At 39.4% G+C, this 20,677-nt stretch overlaps 1 protein-coding gene across 1 annotated transcript in view; it reads left to right on the forward strand.

Moving 5' to 3' along the window:
• Window positions 1-20,676, forward strand: part of BTC (betacellulin) — a gene marked incomplete at its 3' end in the record, with an annotated part of 37,890 nt that extends 17,214 nt beyond the window's left edge. Inside the window, exons 2-5 of the mRNA XM_060147034.1 lie at window positions 6,290-6,388; window positions 13,285-13,402; window positions 18,724-18,870; window positions 20,640-20,676. Coding sequence (XP_060003017.1) covers window positions 6,290-6,388; window positions 13,285-13,402; window positions 18,724-18,870; window positions 20,640-20,676 — 401 coding nt within the window. The remainder of the gene's footprint in view (window positions 1-6,289; window positions 6,389-13,284; window positions 13,403-18,723; window positions 18,871-20,639) is intronic.
• Between the last annotated feature and the right edge of the window lies 1 nt (window position 20,677).

A 20,677-nucleotide genomic window follows, 5' to 3' on the forward strand; every position in this document is an offset into this window, starting at 1 on the left:
GGCATTTTGTGGGTAAAAGCCAGGGATACTGCTAGTCATAGTACAATGCACAGCATCCCACAGCAAAGAGTTATCCAGTCCAAATGCCAGTAATGCGGAAGTTGAGAAACACGTTAGATGTTTCCCACTCATTTTAACCAGAACTTGGATTTCCTTGAGCAATGAGGTCAGATGTATTGAATGTAAAATACATTTAAGCTCTTATTTTCCAAAGACTTTCCATTCACTCAAAATAGAGTTATACTTGCCAGAATTACTAACTTTGACTGCAAAGAACTACACCGCACTTGCAGAAGTGGCCCTGCCTTTTGGGCTAAACTGTCCAACCTCTCTGCTCTGTCATTAATTCATCCTTTGCCTCTCTCCTGTACCTTTGGCATCTTCCTGTCAATGATCTTTCATAATAAAACAAAAGCAAAATAACTCTCTTTTTTTCTGTACATATTGACTAATCTTAACCCCCCTCCCTTTCTCAGTTCAACATCTGTGAAGAGTAATCTCCAATTATTTGCACAGCTTTCATACCGTTACTATTTCTTTAGCAAGAAACTGCTAGTGCTTTTTGGTTGTCAAATCTACTGCATGTATTTCAGTTCTTATCTTTAATTCTCCATCAGTTTTTATACAGTTGACCAAATGCTTCTAGAAAACCTCTCTTCTTAGTTCTGTGGCTCTTTTTTTTTTTTTTTTTGTGGTATGCGGGCCTCTCACTGTTGTGGCCTCTCCCGTTGCGGAGCACAAGGCTCCGGACTCGCAGGCTCAGCGGCCACGGCTCACAGGCCCAGACGCTCCGCGGCATGTGGGATCTTCCCGGACCGGGGCACGAACCCGTGTCCACAGCATTGGCAGGGGGACTCTCAACCACTGCGCCACCAGGGAAGCCCTGTGGCTCTTCTTGATCCCTTGAGGACTCTTCTCTTTCTGCCCCTCTATTATATTGATTTTTTTCAGTACTCTATCCATAATCAGCTTTCTCTTTTCACATGGCTCTTTCTAACAGATCAATATGTGTGGCGTTAAGTACCAGTTTATTTCTCATAACTCCTAAATGTAGAACTCGTAGCTATGACTTCACTCCACAGCTCCAGATCTAATATCCATTTACTGTCTCTAAATGAGACACAGTCATCTCAAATTCAGAGTGTCTGAAACTGATTTTTTTTTCCATGCCTGTCTTAGTCAGTTTGGGCTGCTTTAATAAAATAACATAGACTTGTAACAACATTGGCTGGTAAACAACAAACATTTATTTTTCACAGTGCTGGAGGCTGATAAGTTCCAGATGAAGGGTCTAGTAGATTCAATGTCTGGTGACAGCCTGCTTCCTGGTTCATAGACAGCCATCCTTCTGCTGTGTCCTCACATGGCAGAAGGGGCAAGGGAGCTCTGTGAGGTGTCTTTTACAAGGGTTCTGATCCTACCCTCACAACCTAATCACCTCCCAAAGGCCCGTCACATCCCATTAGGGATTAGGTTTCAACAAGAAATTCAGTCTACAGTAATCCTCAACCTGTTTGTCTTCTCGTATACCTTATATTTGTGATTGGTACCACAATCCAGACATTCACTCTAGTTACAAACTCCGGAGTCATCCTAGACTCCCTTTTCCTTATCTCCCACTCTAGCCCATTAGTCACCAAGTCTTTTTTTGTATTTCACTTTGTGAATTTCTCTCGCATTCATTTCTTCTTCTCCATACAGATTTGTGTGCTAGCACCTCATTTAGGTATGTCTGAAATCACCTGTATTTGTATTAAAGCAAACTTTACAAACTGAAAGAAAAGAAGATGGTCATGTTGCTTCTCACGTAAAACTTTTCAATGACCCCATTTTAGCGACATAACAGAACTCAAAGTAACTAACATGGCTCTTAGGCCATTTGTGACCTACCAGCCCTCCAGTCTCCTCTTGCATCACAAGCCCCAATCATCCTCCAAGCGAACTAGACAAGTTATTCATGCCATGTCTTTTTATAAGTTGTGCCTTTTATTTAGAATGCCCTGGTTCATTACAATTTTATTTATCCTTTTCTTAAAAATTAATTCTGTTTTTAATAAAGTAATAAATATACACAAATTTTAAAAAATCAAATAGTACTAAGAAGTTTATAATGATGAATAGCAGATCTTTGTACCTGCCTTCCTGCCTCTTCACCACCCTAGAATCAACCACTTTTGACTCCTTCAGGTGCCTCTTCTGTGTTTATCTCTGTATTGCTAAACAGTATGCTTATAATGCTATTTCTTGACTTGTCAAGTTTAGACTTTTACCTATTGAGATTCTCTTCTAATTCTAGTATAGTTACTATAGGGGTGATACTCAAAACACTTAAGAACTAGCACAGCACAGATTATGATTAATCACAACCACTTTCCCCACATGGTCTGTGTTGGCTAATTACTGGTCCTGATTTTATGACAAATTTTGTTAAATTATCAGTATTTACATTATTATTACCATATAAATATTGTCCACTGCTGAAACAAATAATGTACTATAATTATGTCATAGTACATTATAACATGATTACTTGCTTACACAATTTTCATTTTCTAGAAGTTATTAATTGATGTTTTAAAAAATCATTTATTACTCATTAAAAACTCACCATAATTCCCGCCTTCTCTGTGAGTCTTTGCTGCCAGGCAGAGTTGATTCTCTGCTCTGTGTTATTCCTGTATTACCTCTTTCGTACTCATCACACTATACCTTATAGATCTGTGTGTCTATCTTCCTTGTCAAAATGTGAGCTCCTTGAGGTTAGTGATAATATGTTATCTTTGAACCTTCAGTGCTGTGTACCAGTGCCAAACACAAAATGTTTAATAAATATCTGTTGAGTTATGGATGGAACAGGAGTGGCCTTTGTCTTTGAAGCAGCCTTCAATATTGGGTGGATGGTTTTGTGAGCATTTCTCTGATTTCTGAGTCGCTCCATACAGATCACTCACTCAAATGCCTGTCAGGGTCTACACAGTTAAAATAAATGAACGCAGCAAGCCCGATGGGGTCTGTGGCATTTAAAGTGGTCACGTGCTACTAGGCTCTAGCCAGCTGTTGCCATGAAGGTGTTTCAGATCTGTGTTGCCAGACCTTCTGCTTTTCAAATAGAAACAGGAAAATCCAGGCTTGATATGAACTGTCATGATTCCATTTTTTAAAACTATGCAGACAAAGTAAATGGTTCTTCAGGCTCAAGCTCGATTTGGTTCATAAGCACCAGCTGATGAAGATTATTAGTGGGAGTAGGAGGGACTGTGGACCCTGTCCCAGAGCCTTGAGCTTGGCGTCCGGTTGGCCTGAGAATGTCTCTACCGCAAGAGGTCCTCCACAGGGGCTCTACCCAGTGGAATTCCTTTGCCAGCTGATGCCAGCATGTGGAGTGAGCCTTAGCAGAAGAGAGCCTGGGCTCAGCCTGCCAGAATGTTTGGAGGGCCAGGCAGGGTTTCGATGGAATCAGGACTTGCTCTGTTATGTGGAAATAAAGAATGATGTGTTAAATCATAAGTGATAGTGGGAAGGAGCAGAAGAAGGGTAAAAATTGTATACTATGTGCCAAGCCCTGTGTGTGCCTTTTCTTATGTTACTCAACTTAGGTTTTACAATAGCCCTGAGGCAGAGATATTGTCATCTTCAGTTTGCAGATGTTGAATCTCTATGAGATTTAGTTTATTTTTCAATTTCCATCATCAGAACAGATCAACTGCAGAATGAATGCCTCTTGAATCTGCCCATGAAGAAAGCCCATGTATGGGATTTTAAAAATGATTTAAATCTGTTTTTATAGTAAAAAAGAAGACGGTTAAAATTTTCCACTAGAAATTGATTGTTTAGTTTGTTTGTTTGTTTATAGGTTGACCTAAGATTGGTCAATCTTTCAACATTTGTTGAATATCCATTGTATTCTGTGTTAGATTCCAGGATTACCAAACTGATTAATATACAATTCCTGTGCTTGAGAAGTCATAAATGATTGTTTCTGGTTTCTTCTAAGTGTGAAAGGAGGGAGCCAGGTATTGGCATAAAAGATAGGAAAAATCTGGAAATTTGGTTGCCAAATTTTTGTTGTTGTTTTTTTAAAATTTTGAGCTATTCCTTTTTTCTTGTTGCAATCAACAGAATATTCAGATAGAAAAATAAGAAAGTGCAAATAAAGAAAATTAAGGAAAAAGTCTTCTTCTAACCATTGTGGGCAACTCTCTACCTACTTACATACCCAACTTTTTGGACTATTTATCTGTATGGATATTTTTATACTTATCACAAACAGATGCAAACACTCAGATCCCACTACCTCACTATTCTGTAGCCTGCTTCTCTTACTGAGGAATATTTTGAAATGTTTGAAAATCATTTTCTATGGCGGAATAGCATTTTATTGCATAGGAGTATTCCCTATACTTAATCAGTTCTCTATTGTTAGATATTTAGGTAATTTCTAATTTTTTATAACCCATGTCACGTGGAGAAATTTTGTAGCGAAATCTTTTTATGTATGTTAAATTATTTCCTTAGGAAAACTTACTAGAAATGAAATTACTGGATTTAAGTGCATGTACAATTTTAAGCTTTTAGCTTTTAGCACACATAGTGCTAAATTGTCCTCCAGAAAAGTAATACTAATTTACCCATCCCCGATGGATATGAGTTTCTATTTCTCTTCACTGTTTCCAATGCTAGTTACCACCTCTTTTTTTAAAAAAAAAATTTTTTTCGAATTCAATAGAGATAGAAAAGAATTTTTGTTTTGAAAAACTCTTTTTGAAGACCTTTTGGCCTTTGACCTTTCTGGATACTATTGTTCTCTGGTACAATACTATCACTTTGTGTTTTGGTTACTTGGTTGGCTCTTTACCTGCCTTAGTAGCTTTGGAGCAGTTTGAGGGTACAGCATGTCCTATCCACCTGTGTGTTTCTGGGTGCTCGTGGATATTGGTTGAACTGAATTGTACTGGAGGACATGTGTAGTTTAGAACCTTGGCTAGATGTAAAAATGTCAATACAATCCGTGGGCAGGTTACTCTGTTCCTACCAGTTACATAATAATGAGAATTTCATTGAACATCGATTATGTGCCGGCAGTGTATTAAGTGCTTTGCACACTTACCTGGATGAATCCTCACAATGCTCTGAAGAAGAGATAATAATCATCTCCACTTTGCTGATGAGGAAACTGAGAGGTTATAAAACTTGCCCAATGTGCATTGGCTGTCAAGTGGCAAAGCAGGTTGTGAACTCAGGAAAAGTTAACTACCAAGCCGTCTTATCTCTCCTCCACTGCCCTCCCCTCTCCAACTTCTTATTATAGATATTTAAAAATATATATAAAAGTAGAGAGAACAGCAGAGTGACCCTTGATATACCTACCACCCGGCTTCAGTAGTTACCAATATGTGGCCAATCTTGTTTCATCTATGCCTTTCCCTCACTACCTCACAGCCCTCTTCCCTGGTTGGATTATTTTAAAGCAAATCAGAAATTCATTAATTTCTTTAATAAGTATTTAAATACATATCTCTAAGAGATATGGACTCTGTTTTTTGTATCCAAACCACAATATCATTATCACACTTGAAACTATAACAATTTCTTCATATTCTCTAATGTCCAGACAATGTCAGATTTCCTTAATTATCTCATAAGTGACTTTTACTGTTGCTTTGTTTGAATCAGGACCCTCGCAAGGTCTACACTTTGTATTCTAAGCTGTCCTAACCTCAACACAGTGTTCCTCTCTTCCCCATGCCTTTCTATGAAGCCTGTCCTTGTTAGAGACAGAGGTACTTAGCTGGAGGAATTTGAAAATTTTAAATAATTCCTATGAATTGAATATCTAGTTTGCATCTCCCCAGAAAGAAGCACACTCAACAGTTTATACCTGAAAAACACTGGGTCCGTGTGGCATGGAGAAAATACATTGCTACGCAGGTTCATCATCCCTTCTCCCTGGAAATTCATCAGTGTATTCATCCGCTGGCTGAGAACTCCCTCTGTTCTTCTGCTTGTAGGATAAGGCTCCATCACAACTATGGTCAAGTCTCCTCATTTAAGGGGCCAGGGCTTGTCAGATGTAAGTGATACTGGCCTGAAAATTCTGTCTTGAGCCCTGAGCTTAAAAAATGAGACACGCTGGCCTGTGTAGCCCTCCCTTGCTGCGGGAGAATGACTTGGAAATGGAAAGGCTTGTTATTTTCATAAATCGTCATGACTTTGATAGAACCTTTCACATTGAGCACATTTTCATTGAATGAGTTTTCATGTTTGTTTTGGTTCTGTTTTAAAATTGAAGGTCTAGTGATCCTCCACTGTGTCGTGGCAGATGGGAATTCAACCAGGAGTCCTGAAAATGATGGCCTTCTCTGTGGAGATCGTGGAGAAAATTGCCCAGGTAACGCATAACAAGCGATGCATTTGTTTTTATCAGCTTTATATTCAACCTCAGAAACTTGACCCCCCTAAATTTTAAGTTGTTGATAATATAATAATCATAAAACTAGGTAGTTTTGAGCACATGTTAATGTACCAGGCTCTGGGCTTTACATATAGTAATTCATTCATTCCTTGCAAGAACCCTATGAGCTGGATAATATTTTTTACTTTATTTCAAGGTGAAGCTAGAAAGAATACGTAACGTGCCGAAGGTCACACAGCTGATATATCACAAATCTGGGATTCACGCTCAGGTCTTTCTCATTCTGGTGCTTCCATTCTTCATCATTATACTATTTGGGGCATTGTAGATGTGTGTGTGCTTCAGTCTCCAGCATGTGATGTCTTGGACTAGATTCGTAGAAAGCTGGCATATTCTATTCAAATTAAAAAAATATTTTTTTCTATTTTATAACTTAGAAGAGGGAAGAAGGCAACAATTTTAAAACATATTTTACCTTGAAGATTCCTGAATTAGCATTCTCACATTTAGTAGTCTGAGGCAGGGATCAGCCTTAGTAAAGAGTCAGATAATAAGAATTTAGGTTTTGTGGGTCACGCGGTCTTTGTTACAACTATTCTGCTCTGCCATTGAACTATGAAAGCAGCCATAGACCTATGCAAATGAATGGCCTTGGATGTCTTCCAATAAACCTTTATTTAGAGAAACAGGCCGTGGGCCAGATTCGGCGTTGGGGCCATAGTTGGCTGACTCCTGGTCTAAGGTCTGTCTGTCCTTTATAAATTGCATGGTCTGGTGTTCTACAGGAGTTGTTTCTTATTTTAAAACAAAACAAAACACAACACAGGCCAATTCCAAAAGTAGGGCAGAGTGGAGAAGAGCCTCTTGTATTCCCTGGAAACTTCTCTGAGCTGGGAGTATGGTGACGTGGTGTAAGTGCTCCTTTCCTAGCACCCTGGGAATGTTGTAACTGAGCCAGGAACACGCTGAGCAAGTCATCCTGATGTGAGTCATCAGTTCCAGCCCAACCTTCATCTTTCTTTCCCTCCCACTAGTGGGTGGTCCGGAGAGTGCCCACAGTCTGTGGAGTCCATCGCTGTGTTAGGTCACGCTTGTGCAGGTCTTGTCACCCATGTAGTGAGAAGGACAAAGCCAACTTTATGTGTTTGTGTGCTTTTCTTCAGTCTGGTTTCAAATGTCTTAAATGACAACATTTTCACATTTCCTTTGGGAGATTATTCCATAATCTGATGATTGACAGTGTTAAAAAAAATCTTCCTCATCATCCTCCTAAATGTATTTTTATATTTTTTTATTGTAGTAAAAACATTTAACATGGGATCCGCCCTTTTAACAAAATTTTAAGTGTACAGCACAATATTATTAATTATAGCAACTGATGTTGTATAGTAGATCTCTAGAAATTATTTATCTTACAAAACTGAAACTTTAAGAGGAGAGAGGAGAAGAGATGAGAAAGCATCGAGCCTCAATGCATTGCAGAAATTAGAGGTTAGGGGAGCTGAGGTCAAACCAGCAGGGGAGAATGAGCAAAGGAGGTATCACATGCATTCTTTTTTTTTTTTTTTTCCACACGCACTCTTGAAAAACAAAAGGAAATACATTTTTTTCCCTGTCGATTCTTCTTTGTCTCCTAGCCATGAATAATTTTAGATACATGAAATACACTCAAATCTCAATACTGGATTCTTTTTTCTTCCTTTAAAGGGCTGGAATGAAAAGGGCAGCTCTAAGTGAAGGTTCACTCCTGTAAGCTCAGAAATGGTTGGCACAGTCCTTCTGGTTAAAAGACATGCTGATCAGACCTGATTGGCCCCCCGTGTAAGCATATCCTAGTAAACCAGGAAGGTAATAAGTACATCTGTGAGATTTATTTTTCTTTTCCTGGAGAAACAGACCAATTCACAGTTTTACAGGAAACTGCATTGAATGGAAGACAAATGGGAATCCTCAATTACAAAACATTTTCCAATTTTGCACTTTTTCAAGAGCATCATGAATTTACATTCCCCTGTCCCACAGAGATGGTTGGCAAGATAAGAAGGAAAATTAACTTAAAAAGTATAAAACTTTCTTCCTCCCCTCCTGGCTTAAGAAGGTTGTAAAATGAAGAAACCCTTATTGGGAAGATGCTTAGAACATTAAAGCCTCAGGCTGTACTTCATAGAATAGGAGCAAATGTTTCTCCAGACTCTGCTGTGACCACTTGAACTCTTCTGTGCACTGGTTGTTCCCCCTATTTTTTAGGTCAGATATCTGCGTGAGAAGATGAATTTATAGGTATTTGTTTTCCTTCCTCTCTCTCCTTGATAACAGTTGAGGGACTTCTATCTCAAAATTTAGTATCCCTTTTTAAATCTCTTACACAGAGATTGAACTATGTATCTAACTAAAGGTTTAGAGATACAAGAGGTTATAAACATTGTAATGAGATTTACCAAAAAAGCATTGTCATAGTAATTGTATATCACCTTTAGAGTTGATTTCAGAAGAGTTGCTGATATTAATATCATTTGCAAAATCATTAAATAGATTTTTCATGAGCATTATTGGAATAAATAAGGGAAGGTTTTCCGAAAAGTAAACCTAATGTATCAATTGTGAAGAGTTTTAATCACAAAGGCATCACAAAGCCTGTTTTGGCTTGAGGATAAGAACCATGTACAGAAAGACTAAGGAATCACACTGTTTAATCAAAGCATCCATCAAATTGAGGAAAATTCCATATTTAAACGAGGTTATTTGGGTGTCTGCTGTATTCCTCCACTTTAGTTTGGCCCAAGGGAATCCATCACATGTCATCTAATTATTCATATGACCCTAAGAAGGTGACCACTTCCTATCTATCTGCCCATACTATCAGTGAAAGCTATTCTTTTTCCTGATCCCTTTTACTAACTCTTAGAATCAAATTTTGACATCACTGACCTGCAGTAGCCCTGGTAGTTTCTTATTTAATTGGTTGTAGAATCTCTGAAATACAGTGTCTCATGAAGAGTTTACGATATGTTACCTGTGGTGCCCATCTGCTTATAAGATTGTGTTGCGATCTGGTCCTCTGGTACGTGTAATTTTCTCCAGCAATTTTGTGGGACAAACTCACTCCCAGAGGAAGGTTCTGGTTTGAAGAATGTGGGTTGGAAAAGAGTAAGGTGGGAGGGAAAAAGATCAGTTAAGTTCCACCACCCCCAGTATCAGGGAAATCTTCACGGCTGTTACATTTTCAAGACCATACCATTTACTTCTCAAAAGAGAAACACAATACATGGGACTAATCATTCTTTTGTCATAAGATTAACTTTTCCTTTTTCTTGGTAAACACCTCTGGAATGGAAGGGTAGATTTTGCCATCCTCTGCCCTATGTCATCAGGTCTCATGATAGTCAGAAAATGTTAGATTTCACAGTTGTTCAATTTTCAGATAATGTGACCTTGATGAATATTAGATGAAAGCAACTGGAATTTTAGGTGCATTTCAAAAGGGGGAATGCTGATAAGCCTTCTCATTACCATGAGAAAAAGAGAGGATCCCATTTGGGTTTTTTTTTGGGGGGCTTCGCAGTATGTGTGATTAATTTTTCTTCCAGGTTTTAAAGTTCCAGAGAGAAATCTTAGGACATTTTCTGCTTGGTGGCATGGAAGGGTTTTTAAATCCAAATAATGCTGGGAATATTTAAGGGCATGCTTATTTGCAAAGGAGAGAACTCTGTGAGCAATCAAAACAGGGCCTGGCAAACATTTCCCTGGCATGGATTTGTGTTGCTTGGATGAACCAAGGCTGATCAAATCACTGCATCCAGCAGCTGCTGGTTAAGGCGCTCTCTGGTATCTTGCTCTGTATGGTGTTTATTAAAAGACTGGCTATGTTTAAAGGGGCGTGACAGCCAGAGGAATTAGTAAAGTTCAGGATACAGAGCCATATGGCTTATATTTAAAGTCAGGTGTGCTTTGCAAAGTAGAAAAGACCTTTCTGGAGCAAGGAGATCTGTCAGTAAGTCTTACCGCTTCTTTACGGGAGTATAGTTGATTTACAGTGTTGTGTTAGTTTCAGTTGTACAGCAAAGTGATTCAGTTATACATATATCTATTCTTTTTCAGATTCTTTTCCCATACAGGTTATTACAGCGTATTGAGTAGAGTTCCCTGTGCTATACAGTAGGTCCTTATTGATTATCTATTCTTAAATTCATCTCCTTGCCCTCCATTTCCCTGCCCCAGGTCTATAGCATGTATGTCTGCATGGCTCGGATATGCCTTGGATTCCTCTTTTCCCCTTTGGCATCTTCCTACTTTAATCCGTTGTGCACTTTCCTGTCTAATACACTGATAAAACACTTCACAGTTTAGGTTTTACATATTTCGTGTAATTTAATCCATAAGAACCTTCTTCAGCTCTCTCCCACCTTGTATTTCAAGGGTAAACACTTCAGCCCACTGACATTTGTGGTCTCTGACTTCCATTCACAGCCATCCTTTGCTACTCTCCTTCAGGTCTCTTCCATATGCATTAAATCTACCACCCACCTCCTGCATAAGGCTGGCATATTCCCAACCCCGAGCTTTTGCTCTTGACATTATCCACAACTCAACTGCTTGCTCACCTCCTCCTAAAAAAGTCTACATTTCCTAGAAATTTTCTTTAATTAGATAAGCCCTCTTTCTACTGGCACAAGATTTCTCTTAGAATTGTCAAGATTTTCAAGATTCTAGAATCAACTCATTTACCGAGGACTTTATTGTCCCAGGTACTTTGCTAGGAATTTCCACATGTATTTTTTATTTGAGCCTCTCAACAGCCCTTTAAGGTAGATGTTATCATCTTCAATTTCCAGATGATGAAACTGAGGCTCAGACAGCTTAATTAGCTTGCCTGGACCCATAGGGCTCATGAAAGGCAGAGCTGAAAATGAAACACTAATTTCCTTCCTCCTAAGCCAGTATTTTTTCCACTGTTTCCATATTTCCATGGTTACTATGGTTGTTTTTACTGGTTTGTTGCTTTTCATTGACTTAAATTTGTTCTGTTGTACCAATGTAGATAGTTAGATAGGATATCCCTTATTTCTTTGATGTTTTCCAATGCCTACTACAGGGCTATGGAAAGAGGAAGTACTTGATGGATGGAAGCTGACCTTCATTTGATCAATTTATTTGCCAAAGTACACAGATCTTTGCCTTTGAGACATTTTGCAGTTCTTTCTGGGAGAAATTTCACTAAGAGTCCCATTGATTGGCATGCGTGGGAGCAAATGTCTGGCACGTACAGGCAGTCCGCATGGCTGGTAATCAAGTCACCAACCAAAACCAGGTCAGCCAGTGCCTCAACAACATTCTGTCACCCTCCGAAACTCTGTGACCTGGCATCACAGAAATTTGCTGTGTATAGATCATCCAGAGTCCTTTGCAATTCTCCTCTCTGGTGATCCTGGGCAATTTTTTTTATATAGGTATATGTATGTATATATACTCATCTCATCATATTAATTAAGAAGTTTAGTAGTCACTGCTATTTATAAAGCGATCGTGTAACGTCATTGGGGTGCCAGGCGCCATGCCAAGCCTAGTGTGAAATGCCCTCTGAAGTGACCACTGTAGGCTTTCTGGGTCCACAGGTGTCTGAGTCCTGCAAGCTGTCGGTCATACCATGACTAAGGAGAGGCCGACCCTGGGCTGGAGCTGGCTAGTTAGCAGTTTCCTCTGGGTGTGGGCAGGTGTCTGTTGCGAATCAACACATGGAACAGCTAGTTAGTATTTCTTTACTGTTTCTCTTGACAATCCTTGTTTCTTGAAACTTTCTACACCTAAACGATGGAGAAATCCCTCCATATTACACCCCCTGGTGAAAAATTAACTTTGAAAACTTAGGCAATTAAGATTCTGAAAGGTAAGACAAGGAAGTCAGTGTAGGAGTGAAATCCTGGATATGAAGCTTACAGTGTTTTCCTCCTTCAGGGCAAGAGAAACCCTCCAGGGGTCAGATGAGAGGGATAATCTCCCATTCAGAGAAGCAGGACTTCTGGGTGCCGCAGGCTGAGAGCAGATGACAGCTACCTGCCTGACAGAGCACCAGAGTGGAGCAGGCAGAAGCGTGGACTCTGGGACAGGACTGCCTGGGTTTGAGTCCCAGGTCTGCCACATATTAGCTGCATGATCTGGGAAAGTGATTTAGCCTCTTTGAGTTGTGCTTTGCTCATCCATAAACAGCAGTTAGAACAGTGCTTCCCTCACAAGCCTCTTCTGAGTATGAAATGAGTAAATACAGCCCTCCCTCCGAATCTGCGGGTTCTGCATCCGCAGATCAACCAACCGCGGATCCCAACTGGGGGATACCGAGGACCGACTGTAAACGCCATTTAATACAAGGGACTTGAGCATCTGCGGATCTTGGTGTCACCTGGGGTCCTGGAACCAATCCCCCTCAGATACCGAGATGACTCTCTCTATAAAGCTACAGACCAGCATCTGGCACTAAGTGCTGAGTTTAAGTTAAAAAAAGAAAAAGAAAGGCAAAAACCCTCCTCTCTTTTCAATGCCATCAGCCCCATGTCTCTGACAATCTTCATGGAAAGAAGAGGCTTCTCTCTTACCACAATTATGCTTTACGCTTTAAACAACACTAACGTTTCTGAGAGGTAGTTTGGACAGAAATCTTAGTTAAAATATGAGACGTTCCTGTCACAATCCCCATTAGCCAATCTCTAGGGCTAGTTTCGGGTCACAAAAGTCCGACACATGCCAGTGCGGGGAGAAGGAGAAATGAGACATTGGAGTATATTCCACAGCAAAACTGGCAGCACAGTTAGGAATATGATTCTACTTACAAATGTATATTTAAAGTGAGTTGATTTATTGAATCATTTCTCATTCTTCAGCTACGACCACACAACCAAAGCGAAGAGGCCACTTCTCTCGTTGCCCCAAACAGTACAAGCATTACTGCATTAAAGGGAGATGTCGCTTCGTGGTGGCCGAGCAGACGCCCTCCTGCGTGTAAGTGAAGCGCTGAGCCGACAAGCAAAGGGGTACAGACTGGTGCCGGTTTGGGGGGTGACAGGACTGGAAAGTCTGAGCTAATCCAGCCATCTGTTGGGATGCAGTTCCCCCTGGTCCTACCCCCTCCCCTCCCTGCACCACTTGTTTAGGGGCCCCCGTTGGACAGCTACTTATGGAGAAACTGACGCACACTTTCCTGCTGAAATATGAGCATGCGAGAGTCCAGATCGCCTTCCAGGCAGGGCTGTGTCTTCTGCTGCCTTGCGCAAGCAAAACTGTTTCTGTCCAGTGTTAAGGATGCTTTTCAGCTCAAATAAACTCCCAGGGGTTTGTTGCACTCGAATGCAAACACAGTCTTCTGGCGTGTGTTAGGTGGTTCATGGTGAATGTAAATATGAAAGAATTTCTGCCAAATTACAAGCTACTTTTGCAGGTGTCAATTAAGTGCATGGAAATCAGTCCTATTTTTAGAGATTCACAAAGCCTGTTTAGTACCGCAGGGAACTGGGAGGAACGTTCTCTTTCCAACTCTTGGTAGATTGAGTCCAAGTTTAATTTTACTCAGGCACAAACAAATTTTTTGCATATCTTAAATATTTATTTTCTTCTAAAGATGTCTCTGTAAAGTGCTGTCTGAGACCCTACCTCGTAGAGGAGCAAGATGATTTCTTAAGTATATTTTTGACCTAAAGTCATAGAACGCTAATGTTCTTCTGTGTAGTTGCCCCAGGATTCTTTTTTTTTTTTTTTTTCCACAAGTATCTCAGAACAGTGATTCCAAGCCCTGATATAGTGGAACATTGAAGAGTCATGGACTTCAAAGTTTGATTATAATTAAATTTAATTAAAAAATCAATATACACAGATAATACTTAGAGGGGAATAAGAAAAAAGACTAATGTAAGGAAATAAGGAAAATGTGCTTGTGCGTGTGTTGGGAAAGATAGAGCTGATTTTTGTTTTTTTATAAATGTATTTATTTATCTTTGGCTGCGTTGGGTCTTTGTTGCTACCTGCGGGCTTTGTCTAGTTGTGGCGAGCAGGGGCTACTCTTCATTGTGGTGCACAGTCTTCTCACTGTCATGGCTTCTCTTGTTGCAGAGCACGGGCTCTAGGCGCACAGACTCAGTAGTTGTGGCTCAAAGGCTGTAGAGCCCAGGCCCAGTAGTTGTGGTGCAGGGCTTAGTTGCTCCGCGGCATGTGGTATCTTCCCAGACCAGGGCTCGAACCCATGTCCCCCGCATTGGCAGGCAGATTCTTAACCACTGCACTACCAGGGAAGTCCAGGAGTTGATTTTTTTTGAAAAATTCATTTAATTGCTCACTGACTTGGGAGAATATCATGAATTTTTAAAAGAGTAATGCCCTTTAACCCAGTACATTTCTTTAACTGGTCCCTATGTCTGTAGATGTACTGTTCTTTAATATTGCTGCCTTCTAGAATGAAAACCACAGGGTGTAATCTACCTGCCTGAGACCAATACACAGCCTGTCCCCCTCAGTCAGAGGTTAAAACCCATTTTCTCCCTAGCTTCTCTGATGCTGGCTTGACTTTCTAGCTATGTCTCTCACCACATTCCCCAATGTTCTTCCATAATCCTACATTCCTTTGCATGGCTTATTAGACAAGCTCTTCTCATAGTCTGAGAGTTTATTCTTACTGACACTTTAAGATACAACTCAAACATCAGCTCCTCCTGGACCCCTGCGTTGATTTGAGTTCGATGTCCTTCCTCTGTGATTCAGTCACACTTCTGTGAAAGCTTTTTTCCCCTGGAGGATCACTGTTGATTTCTCTGGACATCCCTTCTGTGGCTGTGGGCTCCTAGAGGCCAGGGATGATGGCTTATTCATTTTCATATTCCAGTGCCAAGCATAGTGCCTAGAATTTACTAGGTGCGCAAGAAATGTCTGACGAATAAATGAACAAATCCCTCTGTCATGGTTCATCTAGTGCTGTGCTAGATGTCAAATCCAAGACCTTCATCTGAACCAGGAGCAGCTTCTTAGTGGTGGAATGATACAAAAATCAAGGGGAGGAGGAAGAACACACGGATCAGGACTCAGGTTTTGGAGTAAGACAGACCTAAGTCAAGATTTTGTTTCCGCCAGTTATAAGCAGCATTAACAATGGGTCAGTCACCTTTCCTGAATGTTTCTTTTTAAAATAAATTTATTTATTTAATTTACATTTATTTTTGGCCACATTGGGTCTTGGATCCTGCGTACGGGCTTTCTCTAGCTGCTGCGAGTAGGGGCTACTCTTCGTTGCGGTGTGCGGGCTTCTCATTGCGGTGGCTTCTCTTGTTGCCGAGCATGGGCTCTAGGCGCATGGGCTTCAGTGGTTGTGGCAGGAGGGGTCAGTAGTTGTGGCATGCAGGCTCTAGAGCGCAGGTTCTGTAGTTGTTGCGCACGGGCTTAGTTGGTCCACGGTATGTAGGATCTTCCCAGACCAGGGCTCGAACCCGTGTCCCCTGCATTGGCAGGCGGATTCTTAACCACTGCGCCACCAGGGAAGCCCCTGAGTGTTTTATCATCTATAAAAGAAGATACCGTCTTCCTTTCAAGTGTTGAAAATTAAGCAAAATAATACATCAGGCAAAAGTACTTATTGTGATACCCAGCACAGAGTAAATGTCCCATAAATTGTACCATTCAAGTGAATGGGAAGTATACATCTTAGGCCTGACCTTTTAGGTGACTTGGTGTAGCACAGATCAAGCAAAGCGGTCTTGTAATTGGTGATTACGCTATCTTGGGAAACCATAAATATCTCCTTTTGCTTGGGATCATAGGAGTTTGTGGACTCCTGTCTTTACATAAAAAAACCAATGTGTGTTTCAAATAACTCAAGTCCCTTCTTAGTCTTCTCAGTATTTTTGTGGAATGGAGATGGTTTGTTTCCAGGTACATAACTTTGATTTACTTACATGGCACAATTCATTTAGGTAGTGTTACATGTGGGTGGGTGCATGAACTGGGGAGCCAGACTTCCTGTATTTGAATCCAACTCCACTCACTTATTTTCTCTTTACTTCCGTTTCTCCACCTGTCAAATGGGGTTCATAATAGCACCTACTTCAAAGGTTGTTATAAGGATCAATTGAGTTAATACTTATACATCTATTAGAACAGTGTCTGGTGATTATTTCTGAATAGCGATCCCAAATCCTGATTTTTCAGAGTCCTCAAGGGTCATAGCATCTTTAAATGTTATTTTTAATTTTAATTTATAAGATGTTTATTAAATAAAAACTCATTTACTCATTTGCTCAGCATTTATTAAACATCTACTAGCATCTTTCACCCTTTGCCTCTTCCTCTCCTATTGAAATGACCATCAGCTGTTATGTTATTAATTTGATGAGCAGTGAAATAATGTGAGAGCCACTGTAACTGGCTGTGTAAGAGTCTGACCAGCTACATGGCTTCATTGGGTTATAACTTACAGGAAGGACTGCTTACTGAGAAATTCATTTAAAGCATGGGTGAGCAACTGAACCCAGAACTTATAATTAGAAAAACATTCTAAAAGCAGCAAGTAATTGCTATGTACTTTATGGGCACAGTTATTTGCTTAAAAATGCTGTATTTAGTAAATTTGTTAGAGAAACATTTCTGCTAATTGGAAGAGACTCTATTTGTAGATTTTAATTATAACCTTAAAAAAAAAACAAAACTCTAAAGACCTCCCTCCCACACATGCAATTAAAAGTGATTTTTCCCCCCAGTTCCAGTCCTATGTGCAAAAGATTTTTGATATTTCAAGATATTTCTAAGCTCTCTTCCTGTTATTTTGACCTTGCAATGAACAGCCTAGCTATCTTGCAGGAAGCAATTTTCCCTCATACATCCTGGGGTCATTTTGCAATAGATGGCATTAGGTGTTTTTTCTCCTTTGCTTGCCTTGAGCCTCACCTTTCAATTGATGGTTGTGACTGAGCGAGGCTTTTTTTTTTTTTTAAGCATTGTATCAGCTACAATATTGCCAGCCAGTAAGGGATCTCCTTACTTGAGAAATAAAGCTTTGTGGGAATTAACTGCCTTAGCTCTTATCAAACATAAACTGTCGAGTGGCCTGGCAATAGATCCTTTCATAAAAGAAACAAACAAACAAACACAACCAAAAATGAGGTTGCACAGGAATCTTTGTAAGAAGTAGAGCTTCACCTTTCCGAGATTTCAATAATTATGTATATGACCAGTGTCTCTTCGTGTTTTGAATGAGTCTGAGGAGAAGAAAAAGGGAGAATATTTGTTAGTGCAAAGGTGTTGATGTTACAACACATAATTTTGGTTTTAAAGTAGCCTCAGACAAACTTCTTAGTCGTCTTTTATGCATCTTACACAATTCAGAGAATACTATGAATGGTCCCTAAATCACTGAGCTGTAGGGGGTTGAGTGTTGCTTGGACAAATCTCCGCTTGGTCAAATGGCTCTGTATCTGCACCTTCAGAAGTGGGGCATATGCTAAGTTGAGGTGAATTCAGGACTGTGTTGACAGAGTTGGAAGAATGAGAGGGGGAATAGTGCCATTTGGAGAGTCTGTTGATTTCTGGTCACGGCACTTTACTTGGGCCATAGGAAAAAGGTGCATTTTTTCCTATGGCCCAAGTAAAGTGCAGTTCTGAATATGTGGCCTCAGAGGGTCAGATAAAGCAACTGGAGAGGACGAGACCTATTGTATTTTGAGGGGATGCAGTTGGGAAGGTGGTGAAGGGAAGAGTGTTACCTAGCTGTTACTCCTGAACACAGTAGAACCAGAACGGATGCATGGAAGTTAAAAAGAGAGGCCAGGGGGCTAGGGGTTGGGGGGAGAGAAATCCTGTAGAATAACATTTATGGAGCTTTCTATGTGTTCCATGTTTGATCATATAAGACCATATACTTTAAAAATAATTTATAATAGGAGAATTTGGGCACACTGAAACGCTTTGTATTGTCCTATGATGAAATGGGAAATCCTGGGGCTTTTTGAATTCCCTGTCCTGGGGGTATTTAAACACTTGGGAGTGCTGTGTAGGGAATTTTATCACCCCCTTCCTTTCAAGACAGATTTTAGTAAGTTATTATCATCCCTGTTTATTGATATTAGGCATATTATTAATGATGTTCAAGGGATGACAGGTTTTCAGCAAAGAATGAAATTTCTCATGAACACAGTGGTTTTACAACTTAACATTTTTTAAGGAACTACACCCTGTATTAGTTCCAAGTAATGAATACAGTGTTAGTTTCTTCAAAAAAGAAACAGTAAAGATTCTTAAAAGTCTTTCACTTTTGACCTTGTTGCCCTCTTCTTGTTTCACTTTTATAGCTGTGATGAAGGCTACGCTGGGGCGAGATGTGAGAGAGTTGACTTGTTTTACCTAAGAGGAGATAGAGGGCAGATTTTGGTGATTTGTTTGATAGCAGTTGTGGTAATTTTTATCATTTTGGTGGTCGGCATCTGCACATGCTGTCAGTAAGTACTTTTAAATTTAATTTTAAGGGAATCTGAAAACTTTTATCTTTCCTATCTTCTTTCCTTCCTTCCCTCCTTCCTACCTTTTCTCTCTCCTTTTTGCTTTGATTTAAATCACTTTTCACAGTTTGCCATCATTTATTTAGAAGCATTTATAATAAACACAGGACATATACTTTTTGTCATTTTCTGAGCATAATTATTGTAATTTAAAATAAAATTTATATAAATCTCCTAATTAAAAAAAAAAGGAGGTGGGCAAAATGAATGAAGGTGACCTAAATATACAGACTCCTAGTTGTAAGATAAATAGGTCATGGGGATGTAATGTACTAATGGTGACTATAGTTAATAATACAGTATTGTATATTTGAGAGTTGCTTCGAGAGGAGATCTTAAAATTCTCATCACAAGAAAGGAAACTTTTGTAACTATGTGTGGTGATGGATGTTAACTAAACTTACTGTGGTGATCGTTTTGTAATATAAACAAATATCAAGTCATACCTGAAATGAATACAATGCTATATATCAGTTATATCTCAATTTAAGTCAATTATTTAGTCCTAAAGTCCATCATATTCTATGTGGGTTTATTAATAGGCTAAACAATACTTTTATTTTCTTAAACTGTACCATGACACAACAACTTTGAAAGATGGAAACAAACAACAATATTTTTTTCTTGGTCACATTAAAATAATGAATTTTATTTATGAAAGATGACTGCACTGTTCCTCCTGTCTTTACTTTTCATTATTTACCTCATCTTTGGTAATTAAGAAAAACCTTGTTTTTTCTCTGAGACAGAATGGCTTGGTATAATTCTTAAGTTAGTTTTGGAAACTCATCAAATTTTTTATCAGGCCAGGACTCCCACATAGCATGCTAAAAAGGCATTTTCTAAAATGCTACCTTCTTGTCCTGAGAAGCCTCCTAAATTGTTACATTTACCCTCGGGCTGTGGTATTTACTAGAGGAGGGTGTTGCATGATTCCTTTCTTTACAACATTCTGGGTAGAAAGGCATTAGCACAGCTATCGGCAGTCTAGAGTGATTTTTGTCCCAGCTCCGTCATTAGACATCTTTGAGACCTTGGACAAGTTTCTTAACCTCTTTAAACTCTGATTTTATTTTCTGTAAGACAGAGGATTAAACCAAATAATCTGTAGGATTCCTCCTAGGTATAAAATTGGAAGGTATTTTTCAAGATTTTACCTACTTGATGGCAAAAAGGAGTTTTTATAAGGCCAAGTTTGGGGCAGAGCTGGGAAATGCCCTATTTTATTACATTAATTTTACTTTAAGAAAACTGGACTGCAGCCCAGAGTATCTAACACACTTCTTAATTAGTATATCTAGAAACTTAATTAACATATCCAGAGGCTACCCTCACTCTCTTGGTTTTCTTATGTCTGTTTCCATTTTGTACTATTTCTTATTTACACATTAAATAATACTTATCAGTCTATTTTGTAAAATGGCTTGGCCTGAAAACGTTTCTTGTGCTCACCAAGATCTATCAACAATTAGGTACCATATTCTTCCTATGTATCTATAACTACACCCTATCCACACTGATGCTATTGTAGCTATCATGTGAGCCTAGAGAAAGGGATGGATAAAGAGAGAACCTAAATTTTATTTTTTTAAAAAAGGAACCTATACATTTTTAACAGTCTAGAAATAAGATCATGGGCTCTCTTGATTAATTTTGTGATTGCATTAACTAATAGGACCACACTAATTTCTAACACTTTGTTTTCCAAGTCCTCTTCGGAAACATCGAGAAAGAATAAAGAAGGAAG

Source organism: Lagenorhynchus albirostris, chromosome 4 (genome assembly GCF_949774975.1).
Source record: "Lagenorhynchus albirostris chromosome 4, mLagAlb1.1, whole genome shotgun sequence".
In the NCBI taxonomy this organism is placed as follows: Eukaryota; Metazoa; Chordata; class Mammalia; order Artiodactyla; family Delphinidae; genus Lagenorhynchus; species Lagenorhynchus albirostris.